We start from the raw sequence: 22,648 nt of genomic DNA, 5'->3' as shown, positions 1-22,648 counted from the left end.
TTTCTGCACGTCCAAGAAAGCTGTGGAAAGCGGCTAAGAAAAGCAAGTGTATTTCTGCTATGTATGATCTTTCTGGTGGGACTCACAGCTGTAGGGGAAATTCTATGGTTTTCAGCCTCTGCTGGTGTCTATCACAGGGTGCTGTCAGTCAGAGATAACCAAAGTGCAGGCCCTGGCAGGATGCTTGGAAAAGAGATTCACAGTCACATTATGTGGAAAAGTGAGACCTTCATGATGCTGAGGTGTGGCAATGCCTCATCCGTTGCAATGATGATGTCCTTTATGGCCTGTGGCATCACAGGACATTTCTTGAAGAAGCATATGACCCATCTGAGCTGGAAGGACCCTGCTGAGAAGAACCTGGAGTACCTTCATCTGTCGTCCTTCATCTTCCCAAGTAAAACCTGAAGGAAAGGGGAGGGGGAGTGAAGAAACTCTGAAAGGTGGCCAGGAGTCTGCTAAGCAACGCCAACAAGTTGTGTGATGTCCCGTCCCTTTATTCTTCAGCTTTTTGCTATGAGATGCTGCTGCTCCAGCCAGTGTCAGGTACTGCACTGGCTCCAGCTCCATGATGCTGAGCAACGCCAGGGAACGTACCGGAGCCCTGTCCCCTCCTGGATGCCATGCTGGACTGGCTGCTGTCCTCGTTCCGGGTGGTCTCATCCCATCCTGGTGTCCACCAGCTCCCTCCATCACCTCTGCGATTGCCCTGCGGTTGGCCTTTTGGTCCAGTGGTCTTCTCCTGGCCATCGTCCCCCCACCACGGGCAGAGCTCGGGATGGCTCAACCGTGGGCACCAGTGCTCCCAGCTCCCACAGGAGCGGACAGCCCTGCTTTCATTTCTCACGGCAGGGAGGGTCCCCCGCAGCCCGCGGCTCCGGCTCCTCCAGGGAGATCCGGGCAGAACGATGGGTCCTCCAGCCCCGTGGTCTGGCGGAGGGTCCGCTTGAGGCTGAAGGACCCTGGCAGGGGCAGAGCCACTATGCCAAAGGACCCAGCATTTACAGTCCCACGGGCAGCAGGCGCTGGGCAAGCACCGGGAGCGGCAGGACAGGCAGGGCGTTGCTGCCCTTGGTCCCCGCAGGGAGACCGCAGAGCCCCGCTGCCTTCCCACCGCAGGCAGCGACGCAGAGCACAGGCAGCGTGTGGGTAGCGTGCAGGCAGAGTGCGAGCAAAGTGCAGGCAGAGAGCAAGTAGAGCACAGGCAGCAGGCAGAGAGCTTGTGAAACGCACGTAGAGATTAGGTAGCGTGCAGGCAGCGCACCGGCAAAGTGATGGAAGCATGCAGGGAGGGTGTAGGCAGGGTGCAGGCAAATTGCAGGCAGGACTGCTCAGGAATCTTGGGCAGAAGCCATGCGGGAGAAAGCCCATCTCAGCTGGCCCCTGAGCTTGTCCCAGCCTTGCCACATGGCAGCATCGTGCCTGGGGCTGTGTGGAGAGCCCCAGTGCTGCCAGGGTTGGCAGCCCCTTGGCAATGGGGTTAGAAAGCTGGGGTCAGAGCCCTGCACCCCACTGCCAGCCCCCTGTTTCCCCCCCAATTTGTCTCCCAGCACCCCAAGCACCCAGCCAGGGGTGGACTCTTTTTGCACAGCAGCCAGAGCTCTCTTGAGCCCCAGGGTCCAATCCTTGCTACGCTGGAGAGGGTCTGACCACAAGACCGGTCCAGCCCCTGGGGCTCTTGCTGGGCTAGGGAAGGATGCTGGATACTGGGGGAGGAGGGACTCCTCACCTTGCCCCCAGGGCTGGTCTTTGCTGCCAGGTGAGCACCCAGCAGCAGCCACAGTGGGGATCTGCCTCCCCACCCTGCCTACCTGCCTGAACCTGCCGCAAGGTCATCCACCTCCCCACTGCACCCCGCTCAGGACTGGGCTGAGCACCCGAGCAAGACCAGGCAATGCCCGGCACGTCACCCACCCACTGAGAGCCTGGGGCATGGAGATACGGCACCCAGCTACAGAAGAAATACATTTTTATTAGGAAAGCGCTCTGCAGAGGTGCCAGGCTCTGTCGTACCGAACTAATCCCTCCAACTCCGCTGGATGGGACGCGGGAGCCCGAAGGGCGTCCAGCTCTGGCCATAAATAGTGCTTTCCTCCTGGCCAGAAGCAACCCCAGGGGCAGAGGGGAGGGTGGTATCGGTCGAAACCAGCTCGACCCCACGCCGGGCATGGCTCGGCTGTGGCGGGACCGGCAATGGAGAGCCGTGCCTGGAGCCCAGGGCGCCGGGGCATGGGGTTTGCTGCCGGCGACGGACTCGGGGCGCGTCCCTGGTGGTGCCCTGGGCGCCGAGCAGCAGCACCCTCCCTCTCCCGTGCACCATGAGCCCAACAGACCGGAGTGGGGTGCGGGAAGCGAGCGGCTCCGTTACTGCAGAATATACCGTGGGTACGTCTAGTACAACAAGCACTGCTTATGCAATTGATAATACTGCTACAAAAAAGTTGCGGGGGGATATGCCACGCACGGACCCCCCCGCCCCGGGTTGGCGGCTGGGCCAGCTCCCTGCGGTCCTGCCCTGCGCGGGGAGGGCGAGCTGCCAGACCCGGGCAGGGAGCAGGCAGCAGGGCACGGATGGGGAGGACCAGGTCCTGGGGCAGGGGAGACTAAAGGAAAAAAGGGGATGAGAGAGATGGAGGAGGGGGGAAAGGGAGGCTCAAGGCTCTTCCAGTGCCCCCTGCCCAGTCCAGGCTTCCATGTCCGCTAGCCGTGCCGGCAAATGTCCTTCTTCCCGGCGCGCGGCCGGCCGGTGCGGGGCCGGTGCCCGGCTCCCGGTCACTGCACCGCCTGAGCAGGCACAGCGGCTGCTCGGGGCGGCTCCAGGCTGGCTTCTCGGCTCTTCTTCCTGGGAGGCTTTTTAATGGGGGTTTTCTTGGCCGCTTGCTCGTTGGGGAGAGCCTGGTCCTGGCCGCTGCCGGTACTTGGCTTCTCCATCCGCTTGGGCTCCCCGGCTGCCGGCTCGGCCGCCCCAGGGATCAGTTTTTGCAGGTGGGGAGAGGTGGGCAGCAAGGGCTTGCTGGTCTTCTGGCCGCCGGCGGCCACCGAGCGCTTGGCTTTCTGCGGAGGGGTGGGCTTCTCCCGCTGGGCGCCCACCCCGTTCGCCCGGGTGCCTCCGTCCCCCTTGTTGAGGCTCTGAGTCTTTTCCTTCAGCTGGGCGGCCAGCTCGGAGGCCAGGTGGGGATGGAGGGGCTCGGAGCGGGGTTTGCTGGCGCCGGGGCTGCGAGGAGCATCCCTGTTGTCCCCGACCCGCCGCTCTGGCTGGAAGGCGCCCATCTTTCGGAAGGCGTTCTGCACCGCCCCGTTGATGCTCTCCGTCGGCTCCGAGCCGGCTTTGCTCCTCTGCTTGGGCTTGGAGGGCGACTGGGGCTCCCCGGCGAGGCTCGCTTTGCCCTCAGGGACGCCGGGCTCCTTCGGTTGCTTCTGCGTTTTCTCCTTGCCCCGCGTGCCGCCCTTCTCCTCCGCTCTGCCCTGCACGCCGGCTGACGTCTCGCTCGGGCTCCTCTTCCTCTTGGCCAAGCCCTGGCCTTGCTCCGGGCTGCTGGACCGGGCAGCCGCTCGCTCCGGGGACCGGCTGGGTGCCGGCAGCGAGTTGGACTGGCTGGAGTTGTACCTGCCGTGGATCCAGGAGACTTTGGGCTTCGTGGCCGGGTCTGGGGGACGGGGCTTGGTCCTTTCCGGGGATGGCGGCTTCCCGGAGCTGCGGGGCTCCGTGGTAGCATCCTCCTCCTCCTTGGACTGCTTGGAGAGACGAGCGACCCGGGCGTAGAGCGCGGCGCCGGCCGAGCCCGAGCCGCAGGAGGAGCGCTCGCTGTCCGAGGACTTGAGCAGGGGCGTTTCGCTGCTGTCGGCTGGGAAAGCTCTGACAGAGCCCGTTTCCTTCAGGAAGGTGTATTCGCCAGCTTCTTCCCCGCCTGCCGGCACCACCAGCTTGTCCCCAGGGCTGGCGGGTGTCCCCCTGTCCCTGCTGTCGCCCACGCTCTCTGTGGGAAGAGAGCACGGGGGTGTCAGGTCAGGGTGTGCCCGGGGAGGGGAAGGACTGAAATGCTCCCACAGCACGGTGGGACGGCATCCCACCCGGTTCCTCCCTGCACCCCAGCGCGTTGCCAGGTCCCCCCGTTCCCTCCTCCTGGTCAGAGACCCCAGCACAAGAGGGCTCTTAAAACAACCCCGGAGCAGCAAACGCCAGAGGAGGGAGCTCTGAAACTCTGTGTGGGAGGCAACACTGGCACCCGCATCCCTTCCCGGGGCACTAGGAGCCAGGGTGACACGGTCCCCACCGCGCAAGGGTGATGCCTCTCCACCGAGCAGGAGGTGGCCCCTGGTGATGGCCCCGAAGTCCCCTGGGGAAGCACCCGGTGCCCCTGCTCACCTTCGTGGGGGACGCAGTACACCGGCCCCTCGTCCGTGGTGTCAAAGGAGGAGAAGGAGCCGCGCGAGGACCAGGATGGGGAAGGCTGCTCCACCACAGAGGGTGGCTCGATGAAGCTGCAGTTCAGGGTGTTCTCAAGGTCGTGGTGGGCCACTACGAGGGCAAGAAACTGCTGTCAGTGCCCATCCTGCTGGACCCCCCAGCCCCCACGCCAGCCAGGAGAGTGGGATGCTGCACAGCTCCCCCCTGCCCATCTTTCCAGTGGGTGTTGGGGACAGGGACAGCATCCCAGACATGGGGACAGCTCTCGCTGCGCATCCCCACCAGGTCCCCCAGCCAAGCACCCACAGAAGCCATCAACCCGCAATGGTGGTGACCAGCATCCCCCACGCCCGGAGACGAGTGGCTGTGGACAGAGCAGCCCACGCAGCCTTACACCTCCCACCTATCCCCACTCTCCACGGCAGGTCTCCAGCTGCCCAAATCAAGGATGTACGTGGCAGAAGGATGAGCCACCCAAAACTCTGGGTCCGATGAGGACCCAGCGAGTGTCCCGGCAGTCACCCATGAGCTGCGCAACCCAGTACAGCCACTTTGCAAAGAAAGTCCTGGCGCTGTGACCGTCCCCTTCCTGGGGAAAGAAATGAGCTGCCAGCTTTAATTGCACTAATTTCCACTTCAGCATCATGGTTTGCATTTCCCTTTTCCTTCTGCTTCTGCAAAAGGAGGTAGAAGGATGATAAAAGGATGCCTGTGGCAGGGGGATGCACATCACCGTTTTTTTCCCAATTCTGCCACTTTTCACATGCTTTGCCAGCTTCTCCCATCCCGAAGCCGAGGAGAAGCATCGCCCCTTGCCCTGGTGCCGCCCCCTCTGCTGTGGGGGCTGACCGCGGAAGAGAAAAGCCACAAGAGAGGAAAGACTTGGTGTTAAAAATATTTTCGGTTTCAACAGTTAAAAAAAAAAAAAAAAAGCTGAGCAGTGACAGTTGTCTGGGCTGGGAGGGACTGTTTTTTCTGTTTGATCATTTTTAAGGCTCTTTGCTGGATAAGTTCATGTCCCAACCCATCCTGTGGGGCTTCCCCAGGTGCCTGCAGCTTCAGCATTGTCCTTGGGGTACCCGCAGGACTGTGGCAGCACCCAGCGGGGTGGAGGGGACCAACCCTCCCAGAGTGCTGGGCAGCACCAGATGCTCTTGTCCCCATCCCCTGCCTGCTGGCTTTTGTCCCCTGGGATGGTGGCAAGCTGCCTCCAAGCCCAGGCAGAGCCCTGCTTCGCAGCAAGGGCTGCAAAAACCCAGCGCGCAGCCAGGCTCCCCCTGCGCAGCAGCTGGACATCGATATTTCCAGGTATTTATAACCCCTGTCCGTACATCCCAACCATCTAAGTCGCACTGTAATTTCCTGCTCTGACTGTTTCATTTTTGCACCACGTCCCTGTTTTACAATAAAATAACTCTAAGTGTTATTGGGATGTCCACCAGAACATTTACTCTCTATTAGGGAATCTGGCTTCAGAGATGCAGGGTCATTAAAATGACGGCAGCAATGCACGCTCGTCCCTACATAGTTTGGCTTCTTGGAGAAAGGGAAAAAAAAAAAAAAAAAAAGGCAAGCAGCGATATTTAAAGACCAAACGGCCTGGAGAGGGGGAAGTGGCAGTTTCAACATGGCTTTCCTTGTAATAAAAACCAAAAAGGGAAAATTAAAAGCAGCCGGCTGGAAGCGGATGAAGGGAGATGCTTCCTGAGAGGAGGCATGACGAGCGGCTGGGACTTATGGCCATGAGGCGTCTCCAGGACTCAAATGAGACCCAGGATAAGACCAAAGGATAAAAAGAGGATGTGCAGCGCATTCGGAGCCAGGCTTGGGGGCTCCTGCGTGGTCCCCTGGGATTCATCTCCCCTAGCTGATATATCATGGGCTGATAGGGCCGGGAGAAATCTGGATGATTCCCACAGGTCTTCTCCTGCCACTGCTCCCCAAAATCTCCCGGGGCCACAGCATCAGGGTGCCAACCCCAGCCCTGGTTCCCTGGCGGTCGATCGGTCTCAAGATGGGGACGAAGTGGCGAGGAGTCACAGAAGGGCCGTGGGAGGGCGGCACCGGAGCCCTCCTGGCTGCCCTCTCCCACTCATCCCAAGCTCCCCCGTGGTCGGCATCACCCTCAGGGCTGGTTGAGCTTCACTGCTTAGCGATGAGATGCAGTGGTGGGGTGCAGGAGTGGGCACCGCGCGCTGCAGAGCTCGGGTTAGTCCCGGCATCTGCAGGGCGACACGCAACCGAGACCCATGCTGGTACCGCTGACGTCCCGAGGAGCAAACCCCGTGAAACTCAGGCAGACAGGGATACCCAAACCCTGGCACCGCGGCCGCTGGTGTCAGGCCAGGATGTGGCCGCGCAGGCTGCCAGCTCAGGTGCAATCCCCAGGGAGATGCTGCGGATCTGAAGCTGGTGCCAAGGCTGGGGAGCTGCTTTTGAGGGGGGCACCTGGGGCTCCAGGCACCCACTGAGCTTTGGTGGGGCTTCAAGACCTGCTGTCCCACCTGGGAAGGTGCTCCCACGTGTGGGCTTGTGCTAGCTGGTGGTGACCATGATCATGTTTGAGCCCAGAGGGGAAAACCCACCCGGCGCCAGCAAACGCACGGTCACGGCAGTGGTTCTGCAAAGATGTGAGCAGATCCAGAGTGACCATCTACCGGGCATCCTTGGCTTCAGCCAGCACCGATTTCACCACAACAGCCCCACAGGGTCCTGAGCACCTCCAGGGCTGACCTGGCACTTGGGATGGGGCATTTCAGCATCCTCTGGACCCTCCTGCTGGCAGGACCAACGCAGGACACAGACGGCCTCTGCCACCATGTACCGGCCACTGTGGCTTCCAGGTGGAGCCACACACTGACGTGGCACCGCAGTCACCAGGTATCACAGGGATGCAGCTGCTGCAGGCACCCCAGCAGGTCTCCCTCCTGCGGGGGGTCCCCAGACCCAGTGGGTGCTGGAGGCATTGCCGGACTGTGGACCAGAAGGACTGGGAGCTGCCACAACCCACGCCGGCTCTGCTGTGCAGGACGACACGATGAACACAAGGCAAGCCCCGACCAAAGCCTTTCTCTCCAGTGAAACAACAACCCCCAACCCCACAACTAGGCTCCAGGAATAGCTCCAGCCCTGCCGGGACCCCAGACCATCCCGAGCATCCCTCCGGCACTGGTGCTGCATCCTCAGCCTTTCCCGGGGCTGATGCCGCCCTGTTTACACAGAGCAGCTGGGTGGGCGCCAGCCGGCGCGGGGAAGGCGCAGGCAGCCCCCTTGAGCCCCCCCTGCCCTCGCCGCACACAGGCACCCTCTGTCCTCCCTGAGCCCTGCCCGGCCCCTTCCACAAACACGGCCTCTGTTATCCTCTGTTATCCTTGCAGCAGGAATGTTTCTCCGGCCCCGGCGCACCCTGCTCTGGGGCAGGGCTTTGCCGTGCCCCACGCGGCAGGCGAGGATTCGTCCTCCCTGCTTTGATGCTGGAGCTTGGGCACGGCGTGCTGGGACGGGGGCCATCTCTGTGTCCCACCTGGAATGGGGGATTCAGCCTCACGCCGAGCTGCTGCGCGCTAGGATGCGGCTGCTCGGGGCATCGCACCAGCGTTGCACGCCTGGGGAGGCGCTGGGCTTGGGAAGGGGGGCACGGGGCTGAGACCCATGCCAGCGCAGGGTGGGGAGCGCTGCCTTCGCCCCCCAGTTTATTCCCCTCCAAGGCAGCTCCTCATGCTGGGACGAGCCCAGGGAGGGTTTGGAGCGTGCGGGGGACAGTGTCCCCCAGCTGCCTGGATGCAGGGGGTCCCCAACAGCCCTGACAGCTCCAGGTCAGGGGCTTTACCAGGTGCAAGCATCCCCCTACAAGCCCAGTTTGTGCCCAGGCAGTGTGGGGAGCTCACCCAAAAGTCTCTGCCCCTCCATCCTCAACTCTGCTGTGCACAGAGCCCACACACAGCGGGGTGGGCTGCGGCCCCAGCTTGGATGCTCTGGCTCCATGCAAAGCTGGGGCAGGGTTAAGTCAGGACCAAGAGAGCAAACGAGGCGTTACGCTGCCACGACAGGGACTGTTCCTCTACCTGGGGAACCTAAAAGCCTCACAAAACAGCTCAGCAGAGCTCCAGGCACCAGGTACCCACCCTCACAAAGCAAAACGATGTGCTCTGAGATCCAGAAGCTGCTGACTGAGAACGGGCTGAGCCCCTGTGAGCCAGGCAGCTCGAACCGAGCATTGCATCGGTCCTGGGGACCCGCGTGTCCCCATCACTGCTCTGCCATGCTCGCCGCCCTCGTTTTGGGGCTGGAAAGGGTGCCGTGAGTCACGTGCACTGCCCTGCCAGGAGTAAAGCCCCCAGGGTTTGGCCCTCTGCCCCCTCCCCAAGCCCCAGCACCTTACCCACGACCTTGGGTAACTTCTGGCGGCGCAGGGGGATGCGCGGGAGCTTCATGCCGATCCGACTGAAACGCCCGCACAAGCGCCTCGGTGGCTTCTTGGCTGCTGCCGGGTCCTGGCTGGAGCTGCAAGAGAAGGCGACAGCTCCATCAGAGGTACTGGCACCCGCCTCATGGTGGGGACAGCCTTCATGGGGCCATGGAGAGAGTCAGGAGCTCAGGGATGCTGCAGATGCAAGGGGTTTCAGGAAAGATAATGGGGCAGATGAAAGCAGGGGGGTGCCCAGGGCATGGGGGGTCGGGGACCTGCCAGGGCCGCTGCCAGCCCCGGGCACCAGCTCGCACTGCGCCAGGATGCAGAGCAGTGCCAGGGGATGGTGGCAAGGCCAGATCCGGCCATGGCCGTTGGCAGCCTGGCCCCAAAACACCCACAACACCCTGCCAAGACCCTGAATCTTTAAAAATAAAAATTATCCCAACCCTAAAACAAACACTTGGCTTCTCTTTATTTGCTCTCTGGTTTTGAAGCCTCCCGGGGCCGAGGTTTCAAGCAATTATCTGCAGCCGCAGGAGTGAACGGCTTCGCATGTTGATGCAAGGCAACCTGCAACGTGCCCACCGCTGCCACGGTCCCTCGGGATGCTCCAGCAAGGGAGCGCTGCTGGGACAGCACCGCGGGTGACCCAGCTGTTTCGGGACATTGTGGAGGTCCAGGCACCCGGGGAGAGAGGAAACTATTTTGAGCCATTTCCCCTCTCCCTGTGCAATACTTCACCAAGTGGGGCTGCATTTGTGCTTTTATCTGTGGGATAATTACACGCAGCCCCCAGGCTCTCCAAGCCAGATGTGCTGGGCTGGGATTGAGCTGGCAGGGCTGCAAGGGGAGGCTTCTGGAAAATTCCTGTGCAGCGGCCGGTGGCATGAGGAGAGGCTTTCTTCCGCAGCCAGAGGAGCTCCCATGGCCCGCTCATTCCTTGCTGAGCAGCACAAGCCTTCCTCCCACTGCAGTGGGGCTGTCCCCATGGTGGGATGTCACGGGGTGCTGCCAGCAACCCAACCTTGCTGCAGGAACTCACCCTCCCTGCTCCAAACATCCCCATGCGGGACAGCCAGCAGTGCTGCAGCCCATCACCCCCCCTCCAGCTCTCACCCCATGGCCCAGGGGTTTGTTCTGGGGGTCTCGGTCATGTCTCGATGCCCTCACTGTATTTTAGGGTTCCCTCTGCAGATCAGCTCCAGCCCCCTGGAGACTGGAGGGGACCTGGGGGGTCTCCATGAAGTGGTGGCCCATGAGAGGGAAACATCAGGGAGAGGGGGAAGGGGGTGTCCCCAGACAGGGCTCACGCCGAGCCCCTCCATCAGCCCCCCAGCTGGGGGCTGCCCTGAGGACGCAGCGGGACCTGCTCAGACCCCAGGGACCCACAGTGCCAGGTGGGCAGCGCCGCTCTGCCTCAGTTTCCCCACAGCACCACCGTCCCAGCGAGGTCCCTGCATCGCCCCAGCGGTCCCAGCCCTGCACTGGTCACCGCCATCCCCAGCTGTCCCCAGACCCATAGCTCTCCCCTCTGCTTGGGCGTCACAGCAGAGCCCCCCCGGCCCCGGCACTCACCCACGGGCTTCGTCCTTCTTGCGGCAGACGCAGCAGCAGCAGAGCAGGGAGAGCAGGAGGATGAGCAGCAGCGCCAGGAGGGCTCCTGCCCCGATCACCCCCATCCGCTGGTTGGCCTCTGCAAGACAAAAAACCGGCCGGTCAGCCCCGGTGGTGGCCCGGCGGCAGAGCCCGGCACCCCGACCCGTGCCCGCCGGCACTCACCCATGTGGCAGGCGCCCGTCAGCGGGTCGCAGGCGCCGTCGTGGCAGCTGCAGGCTTCGGCGCAGTTGGCTCCGTAGCGGCCGGGCGGGCAAGTCAGGTTACAGCTGGAGGGAAGGGGGCAAGTGAGAGCCCTCGCCGCCCCGGCTGCTGCCTCCTCCCAAACCCTCCGTGCTCTGGGGAAAAGCGGGGGGCACTTCTCCAGGCTGCTCCGACACAGTCCCCCCCTGCACCCTGGGGGACCCCCTAAGCTGCAGGGAGCAGGACCCCATCACCCACCCAGCGGCTTCACCCATCGTTTGGGAGATCTGGCCCAGCTAGAGCTCACACACTCTCGCTGCTTCCCGCGTGGGGCTTTGCAATTAGGCGCAGCAATTAGGAAAGGTTGTTAACCCAGCAGTTGCATCTAAAGTCACCCAGTGTCACATGCAAGATTTCCAGCTCAGCTCAGCAGTGACGTGGCCATGGCACTCCCGGGCTCCCCCACACTGAGCTGGGCAGAGCCACGGCAGCCATGAGCTGGGAAAGTGCCCAGATTGATTTTATTTTTATTTTTTGGCCTCCAAGAAGAAAAAGCAAATGAGCAGCCCTGAGGCATCCGCTCTGTCAGGGCAGACCCTCCTGGTTTGGCTAAGCCTGGCTTCAAATCCCTGGCGTCAAATCCCCACCGCCGGTAAAATGACCTCCCCGACAGCGTCACCAAGGCGAAGGGGACACATGTGGAACGGGCACTGACCTGCGAGCATCAGGGGCCTGAGCACAGAAAATACGTGCCAGGCACACACCAAAGCAACCGGGGCTCTCGGTGTTGGCGGGACCAACCCAACCTTCCATCCCGGCGGTGGGACAGGCACCGCGGTGCAGGACCCGGATGGATTTGGGGGATGCCGGCGGCGCTACCCGTCACCAAACCCTCCACCAGCTGCTCACTGGCAGCAGCATCCCGGCCGGAGCGGCTGCAGCCGTAAGGAGCCAGCGGGCCCCGGCCCAAACACACTCCCCGGGGAACGCAGCTGCCCCCAGCCCTCGGCGCCGTGCCCGGAGGCGGCTCAGCCCATTTCATGCTCCGCCGACTTGCAAAGCGCCGGCCCGGCCAAGCCTCGTGCCCGCCAGGCGCCGTGTGCCCGCCGGGACGGGCGCTGAGCCCCCGCGGCCGCTTGGAGCAGCTGTGCCGGGGCAGCAAACGCGGCGGGACGGGAGCTGGGATATTACCCCGGCAACCCAAACCTCCGCACCCCACTACTTAGACCCACGTTTCTGCCCCAGGTTGAGATGTTGGGAGAGCAGAGGGGCGCGTTTTTTTTCCAAGAGGGTCCCGACACCTCTGGGAATGATGATGAGGACATAAACCTCTTTGTGCACACCACAAATAACTTAGCAGCCTTTCCTTCAGCACCCTCCCGATGTAGAGCTGAGGACACCCCTGCCCAGCGAGGACACCGCTTCTGCCTTCCTTCCAGAAATCATCCCCTTTTTAGCAAAATTATACGCTGCTGACAAAAACACTGGTTTGCACATAAGTCACAGGGATCCGCCTGAGCACCAAGAAAGTCCCTGAGCCCACGCGGCGTGCACCCATACAGCACAGCTCAGCCCGCAGTTACAGCTCCGGGATGCTGCTGGGGCTGGGGCTGCATCCCGAGCACCCCCAGTCCCCACATTCCTGGTGCTGTGCTGGGGTCTCAGAATAGTTTAATTCACGTGCTGCCCTTCAGCACTGTGCCGAAAGCACCACCGCGCACCCCCGGTAAACACCAGGACCCACTCACCTCTGCCTTTGCTACCGAAGGCGGCAACGATGCCCAAGCTGGCGCTGGTGCCCAGCCGGCACTTTTGGCAGCACGAGTGGTTGGCGAAGCTCCAAAAACACCCACCCGAAATGCAAACGCTCCCTGTTTATATGCCCTGAGAGAAATGCCGGCACGGGCAGGATGCCAGCTCCGAATCCCTGTCACTGCCATCACCCTTTACAGTTAATTGCTGGGAAAATCTGAGCAACACCCTGCAGGACCTGGGGGAGCTGTTTGCATGCCCCAGACGGGTGGGAAACACTTTCTTTGCCTTTTCAAACAGCATTTCAGGCCCACACTGGAAAAAACCACCAGGGCATGCAGGACGTGATGTCCCTTGTGCCTCTCCCTTGGGCTGGGGGAAAGGGGGAGGACTGGGGGGGGCTTTTCCCAAGGGTGAGGAAGACCTCGGCTGGAGGCACAGCTTGCAGCAGGAGCACCCTGCAGATGCCATGCCCATGAGGCTATTTGCTATTCTGGGATGTGGTTTTCTCTCTCTTTTCAGCTAGAAATTCCACCCTAGACTTGAAAAAAAACCAAACCCCCCAACAAACCACCGTTCTGTCAATGGCGTTTGTTTTTGCCAAATAGGCATTTCCTAAAGCAAAACCCTTCTCTTGTGGCATTACCTTGCTGCTAACGGCTCTGTAAGCGTGTCCTTTCCCCTCTGCTCCAAAAATCATCGGAATTATTGCCCACGAGCACTTCCACCGCAGGAAACCTCTCGGCTGGGAACCGTGTAGGACCCGAGGGGGCAGGAGGTTCCTGAGCATCGCCCGTGCCCTGGGGTGCACCCCGAAGCGTGCCTGCCATGGCTCACTTACTAGGTGCCGTGGGAGCCGGGGTGGCAGAGGCACCGGCCGGTCTCGAAGTGGCACTGGCCGTTGACGCAGTCGCTGCAGACGAAGGCGCAGTTCTCCCCATACGTCCCATTCCGACACTTGGTTTCACACCTGGGGAGGGATGAGGGCAGGCGGCTGGAGCACCCACAGCTCCTGGGGACCTCTGGCATCCCCCCGGCCCTCCTGCCTGCAGGCAGGGAGGTGGGGCTGTGTGTCGTCAACCCTGTTAGGGTGCTGCTAAGCCCCAGAACCAATCCTGGGCACAAGAGCCTGCGCGAAATCTTCCCAACTTGAGAGCTGAGCCCCACCGCGAGCACCCAATGTTACCTGGGGGCATGGGGCAGGGGTCTTGCAGGCTCCCTCTGGTCCCACGGCTGTGCCAGCAGGCTCAGCCCATCCCTGCCCTCCCCTCCTGCCTGCAGAAACCCACAGCCACCCCCAGTCCCCGGGCAGGGAGCAGCAGGGAGACCGGGCATCGCTCCACCGGGGTCCGACTCTGCAGCCAGCTGCACTCACCGGTCTCCGATCCAGCCCGGGTTGCAGTGGGAGCACTTGCCGTTGATGTGGTTGCAGGTGTGGCCGTCCTTGCAGGGGGGACAGAGCTTCTCGCAGCCCTCTCCGTAGAAGCCAGGCGAGCAGGGCTGGTCGCATTTGGTGCCGTTCCAGCCCGCCTCGCAGGTCAGGCAGCGCCCGTCCGCCACGGTGCACGGCTGCAGGCTCTTGCACTGCCCGCACCTGCAACGGCCGAGGGGGAGCCCGTCACCCAGCGCAGCATCCCCGAAACCTCCTCCTGCCACCTCCCACCGAGCCCGCGGTGCTGGATCAGGCCCGACGGTGTCCGGCCACTCACCGCCTCCTGCAGCCTTGGCCGTAGAAGCCAGCCGGGCACGGCTCGCGGCAGTATTTTCCCCGGTAGCCCGGCTCGCACGTGCAGGTCCCGTCCACCTGGTTGCACTTGCCCTTGTAGCACTGGCAGTACCGGTCGCAGCGGGGCCCGAACGTCCGCTCCCGGCACTGGCAGCGGCCCGTGAATTGCTCGCAGGGCGAGTTGTTGCAGGAGCACTGGTTGTTGCAACCGCGGCCCCACCAGCCGGGCTGGCACAGGCAGTTGCCAGTCTGCTGGTCACACTGGGAGTTGTGGCTGCAATAGCAGGAGCTGGAGCATTGGGGTCCCCACCAGTTGGGCTCGCAGGTGCATTTGCCCGTCTTCTGGTCACACTTGCCGTGCTTGCAGAGGCAGACGTTCTCGCATTTGGGACCCCAGCGGTTGGGGTTGCAGGTGCACTGGCCTGTCACGTCCTCGCATTGCCCGTTGGGGTGGCAGCTGCACATCTCCTTGCAGTCGGGACCCCAGAACTGCCGGGGACATTCTGCGGGCAGAGCTGTCAGCCCCAGCACTGCCCGTGGGACAACCCCACCACCGGGCACCAGCGGAGACCCCCAGTCCCAATGGGACCTCTCGACCGCTGTCCCCCCCTCCTCCTCCCAGTGCACTGGATCTCAAAGGAGACCGCTCCAAAGGGACGATGCCCTGGGGACAAAGCCAGGGGGACAGGCAAGGGCAAAGCAAGAGCATCTGCAGCCCCGTCCCTGATGCTCCGCTCTGGAAAGTCACCCCAGGATCAGCCAGCACCACCCCAGCGAACCCCGCCGAGGACACGCGGGCGCCTGCCAGTACTCACTGGTGTCGCAGTTGGCACCGAAGTAGCCGTGCCGGCAGCGGCACTCGCCGGGCCTGACGCACACCTCGTTCTCCTTGCAGGTGAAGTTCCCGTCGCACACGGCTGGACAGACGGACAGACGGCAGGCATGAGCGCGAGTGCCACTGGGTTCGTCCCTGCTCCCCCAATCCCCCCCCCCAGCCCCGCAGAGCAGGGTAAGGGGTGCGCGGTGGCACTCCGGGCGCTGCTGAGCTGTGGCACCGTGACCATCCTGGCAAGCAGCCGGGCAGGCTGGATGGGACCCTCACCAGAAAAATGCCACCAGCCTTCTGCCACCCTGTTCAGCTCCATGCCTGCCACCAGCCTCCTGCCACCCAGATCAAGAGCATCCCTGCCACCAGCCTCCTGCCACCCAGCCCGGCCCTGTCCCTGCCACCGGCTGCACCCAGCGGGAGCGTCCCTCGCTCAGCTCCGTATCGCCAGCACAGGCAGCTCCGGGCAGGGGCTGCCTGCAGGCGCCAGGGGAGAACGGGGACATGGGGTGGGGGGGGTTGCAGGCAGCGGCGAGCACGGTCCCCCGTCCCCCTCCCTGCACTCCTTACAGATCGCAGCCGCGTCACTGCCACCCCCCCCACCGCCTCTCCCAGCGGGCCACCAGCCCCCAAAGGCCACTAGCCCCTCTGCTGCCGAGGGGACCTTGCGCTGGGGCCAATGCCCAGAGCGGGGCAGGCGCAGGACGTGGGACAGGCAGCACCGCGGTGCAGGCAGGCGCAGGCAGATCCCGCATGGCCCTGGACAAGCCTCCTTAGCCACCGGGAGAGGGAGAGCAGACCACCCATCCCATCCACCTTACCTGGGAGTTCTTAGACCTACGGTGATGGATACTATAGAAACCCCTAAAATAGACAGATTACACAGGTTAGGAGCAGTGAGTCTAATGGTTAGAGCAGGTTGGGGGGGGGCAAGGAGATGGGGACAGCTCGCTGGTGGGACCATCCTCCCCCCACTGTCCTGGCAGACCCTGTCCTTCTCCCGTCCTGCCGGCATGCTGAAGGGACCGCGTCCTGCTCCCGGTGCGCGGGCACCCAACGCATGCAACGAGCGGTTACGAGGGCTCATGCACGGTGGGTTAGTTGGTTACATGGTCTTCGCCGCCGGTTGCAAACTGCAGACGCCCCGGGCTGGTGCGCAGAGCTCCTCCGGCTCTCCTGGGGCAAGGCGAGCCCCGTGGCCAGCTGAGACTGCGGGGAGTAGCACAGAAACCCCAAACCAGCCACCTGCATCGTGGCGGCAGTGCAGGGGATGAGAGCTCCTGGGGCTTCATGCTGAGCATCCACGCCGGGCTTGCCGTGGCCCCTGGTAAGAGCTGTAACGCCTGGCGTGGCCCCAGGTGGGGCTGCCCTGCCTGCAGGCAAGGTGGCCCCTGCCTGACAGCCTGCCTGTCCCAGCAGCTTCTCCCCAGTGGGGCCATGATGGACATGTGGCTGGTCCTGGCGGCTTCTCCTCCACTGGTGGCTCTGGCTTGGCTCCCCACGCTTCTGCAGCACCCCTGGGAAATCTCGGGGTCCCATCCCTGCAGCCGCACCTTCCCTGTCCCCATGCATCACCTTGCGGGGACATCTTGCTGTCCCTGGGGTCCCAGAGCAGCACCCCCAAATCCTTAGACCCAAAGCTGGCTGGCATGAAGAGAAACCCCCCAGCCTGAGAGCGGGGGTGATGCTCCCCATGAAGGAGCCCGCTGAGGACTGGGGCACCCCAGGGCATCACTGTGGGGGCAGAGGGTACCCCAGGGCTGGGCTCTGTGACCAGCACCCCAACACTGGGGCTGAGCACCCATTCCACCCACACACTGCTGGCTTTGAGTACCACAGAGAGGCAGGACAGCCTCCAGCATCCCTGGGGAGCCCGGCTGCAGACAGAGGCCCCCAGGACAGGGGTTCCCCACTGTGGGGTACATCAGGGTGGCCCCTGACAGCGGTGGTGAGGCCAGAAGGGCTCAGCAAAGGATGGGCAGATAAGTGGTGTCCAATGAAGCAGAATGCTGGCGCTTACCTATTAAACACTCGCTTCCCTGTTGCCTCCATCCCGGGCAGCACACGAGCACCGAGGAGCTGCAGGGGAAAAAGAAGCACCACAAACCTTAGAAAGTCCTGGTCCTTCCCAAAAACCCACCTGGAGCACCAATGCCGTGATGGTGAGAGGTAGTGCTCCTGGCCAGCTGAACCCTGGCCGGGGGCTGCTGCACCCCTGTGGGGCAAGGAGAGCTCTTGGCTCTTCCTCCACCACGCAGGCAGCACAGATCTGCTGGGGGGCTCCAATTGGCACCGGCTTGAGATGCCTCACTAGCCAGCTGAGGCAATGCTGGGAGTGAGGACAGGACCAGTTCCTCCCATTAATCAGGAGCGATGAAAGAACGAAAGTCACATTTGCAATCGTTATTGTAAAAAAAAAAAAAAAAATCCCAAAGACCCCCAAAAGCTGGGAAAAAAAGGGAAGGCTCTAAATGTCCCAGGGGAAAACCAACTGCCTGCAGCTGGACACCCGGCTTGTCTCCCAATGGCTGGGGACTCACAATCCTGCAACCCAGGTGTGGGGAATGCGTTCCCTGTGCCGTGACACCGCAGTAACCCCCGGAGTGGGGGAATCCTGCTCATCCCCAGTGCAACCCGCTCATCCCTGGGCTGACCCCCACTGCCTGGTCCCCACCGGCGACAGGAGCGATGCTGGAGCGTTATAAACAGCCCGAGTGGACGCTGCAGTCAAGGAAAACTTCACCCGAGCTGGTCCAGCGCCGCAGCTTGGAATGCGTTTTGCTTTTTCTTTTTTTTTTTTTTTCCCCTTTTCCTCTTTATATGTAACAAATGCAGAAGAGGAGGAGGAGACAGAGAGGAAGTATTCGCTCGAAACCCAGCGCAGTCACAGGACCACGTCTGGCTGCCAGACCGCCTTGTCCTGGGGCCGGGGAGGGAGCTGCCAGCAGCCCCCCAGCCAAATGTGGGTACTGGGGAGGCTGGACTCAGCTCCCACCGCCGGCCCCTCGGTGGGCAGCACCCGCACAGCTGAGCCGGGAGCATCGCGTCCCCCTTTTAGCGGTGGACGGTGAAAAATTGGAAAGGAGGCAGAAAAGAACCACAAAAATGATTCAAGGCCTGGAAAAAATGCCTTGCAGCCGGAGCCCAAAATAGCTCCATCTATTCAGCCGTCGAAGCCGTCGCAAGACGCTGCGATGGCGGCCGGCACATACCCCCCGCGCGGGGACCCCGGGGCTCGAGTGGGGGCTCTGCTCTGGCCGAGCATGCAAGGGGATGCACGGTGTTAATGGCAAAGTGGGGGTCAACCACCAAACCACCTCCCCGAGGACTGGGTGGGCTGGAGACAAGGTTCTTCTCTGCAAGAGCCTTCAGGCTGCCCTCCCCAGAAAGCCTCTCCAGCTGTGCTGGGATGCTCGGGCGCAGGCGGGGAAGAGTCTGCGGTGCGCCGACCCTCCCATGGCACAGCCAATGCACCCGCTGTCCCACCTAGGGTTGCTTTCACCGCTCCACCCTTTAGAAATTCAGTGTTTGGTGTTTTTTAGATGAAACCATCACAGGTTTGCAAGGGGAAACCCCTCTGCTCGGGAAACCTCCTCCCTCGAACAGCTCAGCCTGGCCACCAAAGCGGGCACCATGGGTGACGCGCCAAAAAGCATCACCCGTGCTGAAAGCCCCGAGCTGGCGGCGGGGAGTTGGGAACCGCTGAAACACGGTGGCAGAAGGGAAAAACCCTTCCCCTGCTGCAAGCTGGAGGAGGCAAGCGGCACCGCGACCACCACTAGCCGGGACCCCAGCCCACCCACCGCCTTGCCGGACGCAGGATTCGTGCTTATCTTTTCACTGATAGCTAATCTCTCCTTCACCGTGCCTGCTGATGGCGTTCTGCACCCCTCCGCTCAGCCCCCGCCTCATTTATCAGTGGCTTTGACAGCAAATAAACTTGCTCCCGTTGCAAGGAGAGGCAGCTGGGATGAGGCACTGGGTAACTGGTGCTCCCAGTGCAGCACATGGACTGGTCCCTGAGCACAGCCGGCCCCAGGTAGGGTCGGTGCTGGCTGCAGAGATGACCGGCACCCATCAGGGCATGGGTCTAAAGCATGTCCTGTGGTCTCAGCTCCTCCAAAGAGGGCTCACTCCATGTGCCCTGTGACCACTGGAACTGGGATAACTGGGAGATCTGTTTAAAAGCTCACCCCCAACCCACATGGACATGCTGCTGTGGACATGCCGCTACAGACATGCACAATGCAAATACATTTTCTATTTCTTTTTCTTCTTCTCAAAGCACTACAAACACTGGGAAAAAGAAGAAAGAAAAGCTGCCTCTGAGATGTGGCTGGGGCTTGGGAGCTTTGCTAATGTGGAGCAAAAGGAGCGGGGATGTCAGCAGAGCAGGAGCTGTGACCTGCAGGGAGGAGCGCGCAACGCCAGCATTGCCCCCGGCATGTGGCCACATCCTGCTCACACTGAGCATCAGCAGGACCTCCACAAATGCTCCGGGGGTTTCTACAGAGGCAAAATATTTTTCTTGTGGATTAATATTCCGCATTGCTCCCTGAAGCACATCCCTTTTACCTATGGCTATGGAGAGGGCTCCTGAGGCAGGAAGGATGGCTCCTCATCCAGAGCAACGCAGCCCCCCCTAAACAATGAGAAGCAGGCTCACACCCCCAAAAGCAGGAGAGAGACCCTGGGCTCAGGTGGGAGCTGCTGCCCGTGGTCCCACACGAGACCTCCCCGCTCTCAGCCTGCCAGACGGAGCTGCAGAGGAGCCCTCCGGACTCACAGCATGTCCCTGAAGCCCAAAGCATTGCTGTCACCTTCCCCAGTCACACAGCCACCCCAGTGCTCCCCACCCCGCTGCTCCTCCTGAGCATCACCCCGGCACTGAGCTCCTTCTTTCTCCATGTCACCCATCACTCGGTGACACCCAGTTCCCCTTGTGTGGCACAAAGGGCTCTTGGGACTATGGGGTCCCAGCCAGCGGCATCCCCCTCCAGCTGATGCCAGTTGCAGCTCCCCAACCCAAACCCAGTCTCAGGGTACAGGCAAAGACAGAGATGCCCTGGTGCAGGCAGGAGTACGATCGTGTACGTAAACAGAAACCCTTCAGCCAGAGAAAGAAAAGAAAAATAAGTTAAAACCCAAAGATTACCAAAAGGAAGCGTTAGTGAGAGCAGGACAGGGACAGAGCAATGCCCACGCGCACAGGGCTCTCATCAGCCTGCATCCAAATGGCAGCTTCTGAGAGGGTCACACCAACTTGTAACTGATTATAAAAGAGCTTCAAATTTAGGAGCAAGCTGTATTTAGTACTCAGAACTTTAACACCAAATAGCCCCAAATATGCCCTTTTCTTCTGCCCTAAATAGTTCCTTGACTTGCTACTCACTAGCTCGGTCTCAGGAGGTCGCAGGAGGGGCTCAGGCAGAATCCTCCTCTCGAGCCCTCCGAAACCCGTAGCCAGCATCTCCGAGGGATGCCTGGATGTGCTTGGTAGAGCCACATGGCCAAGAGTCTAACCAGCAGCTTTACCAAGCTTGGGCAGGGGACACTGGGACCTCGTCCCCAAGCCACCTCCAGCCCAGCTGTCCCAGGCCCAGGGCAAGACCCACAGCACCCACCCCGGGTTCTCGGGGCTGCCAAGGTGGGTTTGGATGGTGATGGGGTGTCCTCTATATGGAGGGGAGCAGCACAGTAAAGGCAGGGGTGGATGCCAGGGGTGTGGGTGGGGAGGGAAGAAGGACTTGCAGAAGGGTGAGGGGTGGAAAATGATGCAAACATCATCTCAGCTTCCCAGGGACCATCCCCTCCCCACCTTGTCTGGCTCCTAGGCTGCCTCCAGGCCTCGTTCACCACGAGACGATGGACACCACTGCCTGCCCATCCCACGCACCCTGTCCTGCTTGCCGGTGAGTGCCTCTTGCGCACCCCACGGCACCCACAGGTGGCACAGGGAGCGAGTCCGAGCCCTGCGGCGCTGGGTGCAGCATCTTCCCCACCTCCATCCAGCGGGAATGTGGGGGGTCCCCGTGCAAGGGGGAGCACTCAGGCACCCCATCCCCAGCATGTGGGGCAGGATGCTGGGAACAGGGGGGGACACTGCTCACGTCCCCTCTGCCACCCCGGGACATGGTGACAGTTTTGCTAGGAACCAGCTTGGCAGATCACGGGCAGCCAAGGAAGGACCGCTGCCCACATCCTCCCCTGCCGAGGAACAGTACGGGCAGGAGCTGCGGCCGTTCTGGCTCCTGAAATGCCTCCTTAGGAAACTCAGGCTGTAATTTGAGGAGGGGGCACCAGCGCCCTGCGGCCCTGCTGAATGGAGCCATTATGCAGCCCCTCTCGCTCGCAGCACATGTTTTCCTTGTGGACTCGTCTGACCTCACGGGTGAGATGTAAAGGTGCATTTATGGCCTGGGCCCCCCATCAAGAGCAGGGGATCCTGCTCTCCTAGTTGGGAGGGAGCAGCTGTGGGTGCTCTCCCCCCTCTGCTGGGGCCAGCCTGGCCGAGGGGCCTGGCCAGCACTGAGCCCGAGCGCTGTGGAGAAGTTGGCCTGAGGTGATGCTCTGCAAAGCGCCCTGTGGTACACAGAGAGCACCGGGAGCGGGGACAAGGCAGTGCCCTGCCTCCGGCCAGGCAGGCAGGATGGGACCCCCGGGGACAGCCAGGCAGTGCCAGCACCCACTTTCTGAAGCCAAACCCGAGGGTCCTGGAGTTGGCAACTCTGCCACCCCAAGCAGCCCCGGGGCAGCTCCACCAGGATACCCAGAGCATCCTGCATCCTGCCAGCCCAGGCTCGGCACTGGGACTGGCCCTGGGGGGTGCAGGACCGGCCCCCCACAGTGCAACCCGATCTCCGGAGGCACCCAGGACCGCCCCCCCCCCCCCCCCAGAACCGGCCCCGGGGATGCAGGATTGGCCCCCCACAGCGCAACTCGATCCCCAGAGGCACCCAAGACCAGCTCCCCACCGCAGAACCGGCCCCGGGGGGCGCAGGACCGGCCCCGGAGGCATCCGGGACCGGCTCCCCGCAACACGCCCGGCCCCCGCGGAGTGCAGGACCGGCCCCGGGGCACTCAGGACCGGCTCCTCGCAACACGCCCGGCCCCCGCGGAGTGCAGGACCGGCCCCGGGGCACTCAGGACCGGCTCGTCGCAGCAGGACTGACCCAAGGGGGAGCAGGACCGGCCCCGGTGTGCCCAGCACCGGGTCCCCGCAGGAAGCCCGGCGATCAGGACCGCCCCCCCCGCTCCCGGCCAGGCTGAGGCTGAGCTCCTCGCCCCTTCCCCGGCGCCCGGCTCCCCCCGCCTCAGCCCCGCACAAGACGGACTTTGTCTTGGAAGTCGCCCAGCACCGCGGCTGGCCCGGGGGAGGGGAGCGGCGAGTCCGTCCCGTCCCCCCCGCCGCCCCCGGCTCCGCCGCTCCCCACCGCGCCCCGACCCCCGAACCGCGGGTCGGGGGGTCCCGTCCCGTCCCGTCCCGTCCCGTCCCGCCACACCTGCCCGCCCCGCCGCTCCTACCCGCCGGCCCTGCAGACGTTCCTGCCGCGGGGGCTCAGCTCCTGGGCGGCTCCGCGGCTCAGCACCAGCACCAGCACCGGCAGCAACAGCACGGCGGCTCCGGCTCGGGCGCGGCGGGGCGGTCGCAACCCACGGGCCGCCATGACCGTCGGAGCGGCGGGGCCCGGCGTGACCCGGCCCATCCCATACGGGGCCGGGCGCTTG

At 62.7% G+C, this 22,648-nt stretch overlaps 1 protein-coding gene across 1 annotated transcript; it reads right to left on the bottom strand.

Moving 5' to 3' along the window:
• Positions 1-1,632: 1,632 nt before the first annotated feature.
• On the bottom strand, positions 1,633-22,648 carry SCARF2 (scavenger receptor class F member 2). The gene is made up of 11 exons (XM_075041941.1): positions 22,445-22,648; positions 16,941-16,999; positions 14,910-15,011; positions 14,078-14,597; positions 13,744-13,962; positions 13,210-13,338; positions 10,599-10,702; positions 10,395-10,512; positions 8,790-8,911; positions 4,367-4,519; positions 1,633-3,977 (listed from the first exon to the last, which is right to left on the bottom strand). Exons 1-11 carry the CDS (start codon positions 22,624-22,626, stop codon positions 2,773-2,775), a joined length of 2,913 nt encoding a protein of 970 aa, XP_074898042.1. The 5' UTR covers positions 22,627-22,648; the 3' UTR covers positions 1,633-2,772.

The sequence above is a fragment of the Buteo buteo genome, chromosome 11 (assembly GCF_964188355.1).
Source record: "Buteo buteo chromosome 11, bButBut1.hap1.1, whole genome shotgun sequence".
Classification (NCBI taxonomy): domain Eukaryota; kingdom Metazoa; phylum Chordata; class Aves; order Accipitriformes; family Accipitridae; genus Buteo; species Buteo buteo.
The sequence above is the reverse complement of the archived record's forward strand: the minus strand, read 5'-3'. Positions and strand labels throughout refer to the sequence as shown.

Bases quoted from the DNA above. Each gene is read 5' to 3' on its own strand.
- SCARF2 (XM_075041941.1), bottom strand. From the start codon at position 22,626: ATGGGCCGGGTCACGCCGGGCCCCGCCGCTCCGACGGTCATGGCGGCC. The intron at 8,912-10,394 runs GTGAGTGCCGGG...CTTCTCTTGCAG, and splicing joins AAGAAGGACGAAGCCCGTGG to CTCCAGCCAGGACCCGGCAG. The intron at 3,978-4,366 runs GTGAGCAGGGGC...CTCTTCCCACAG, and splicing joins GTACTGCGTCCCCCACGAAG to AGAGCGTGGGCGACAGCAGG.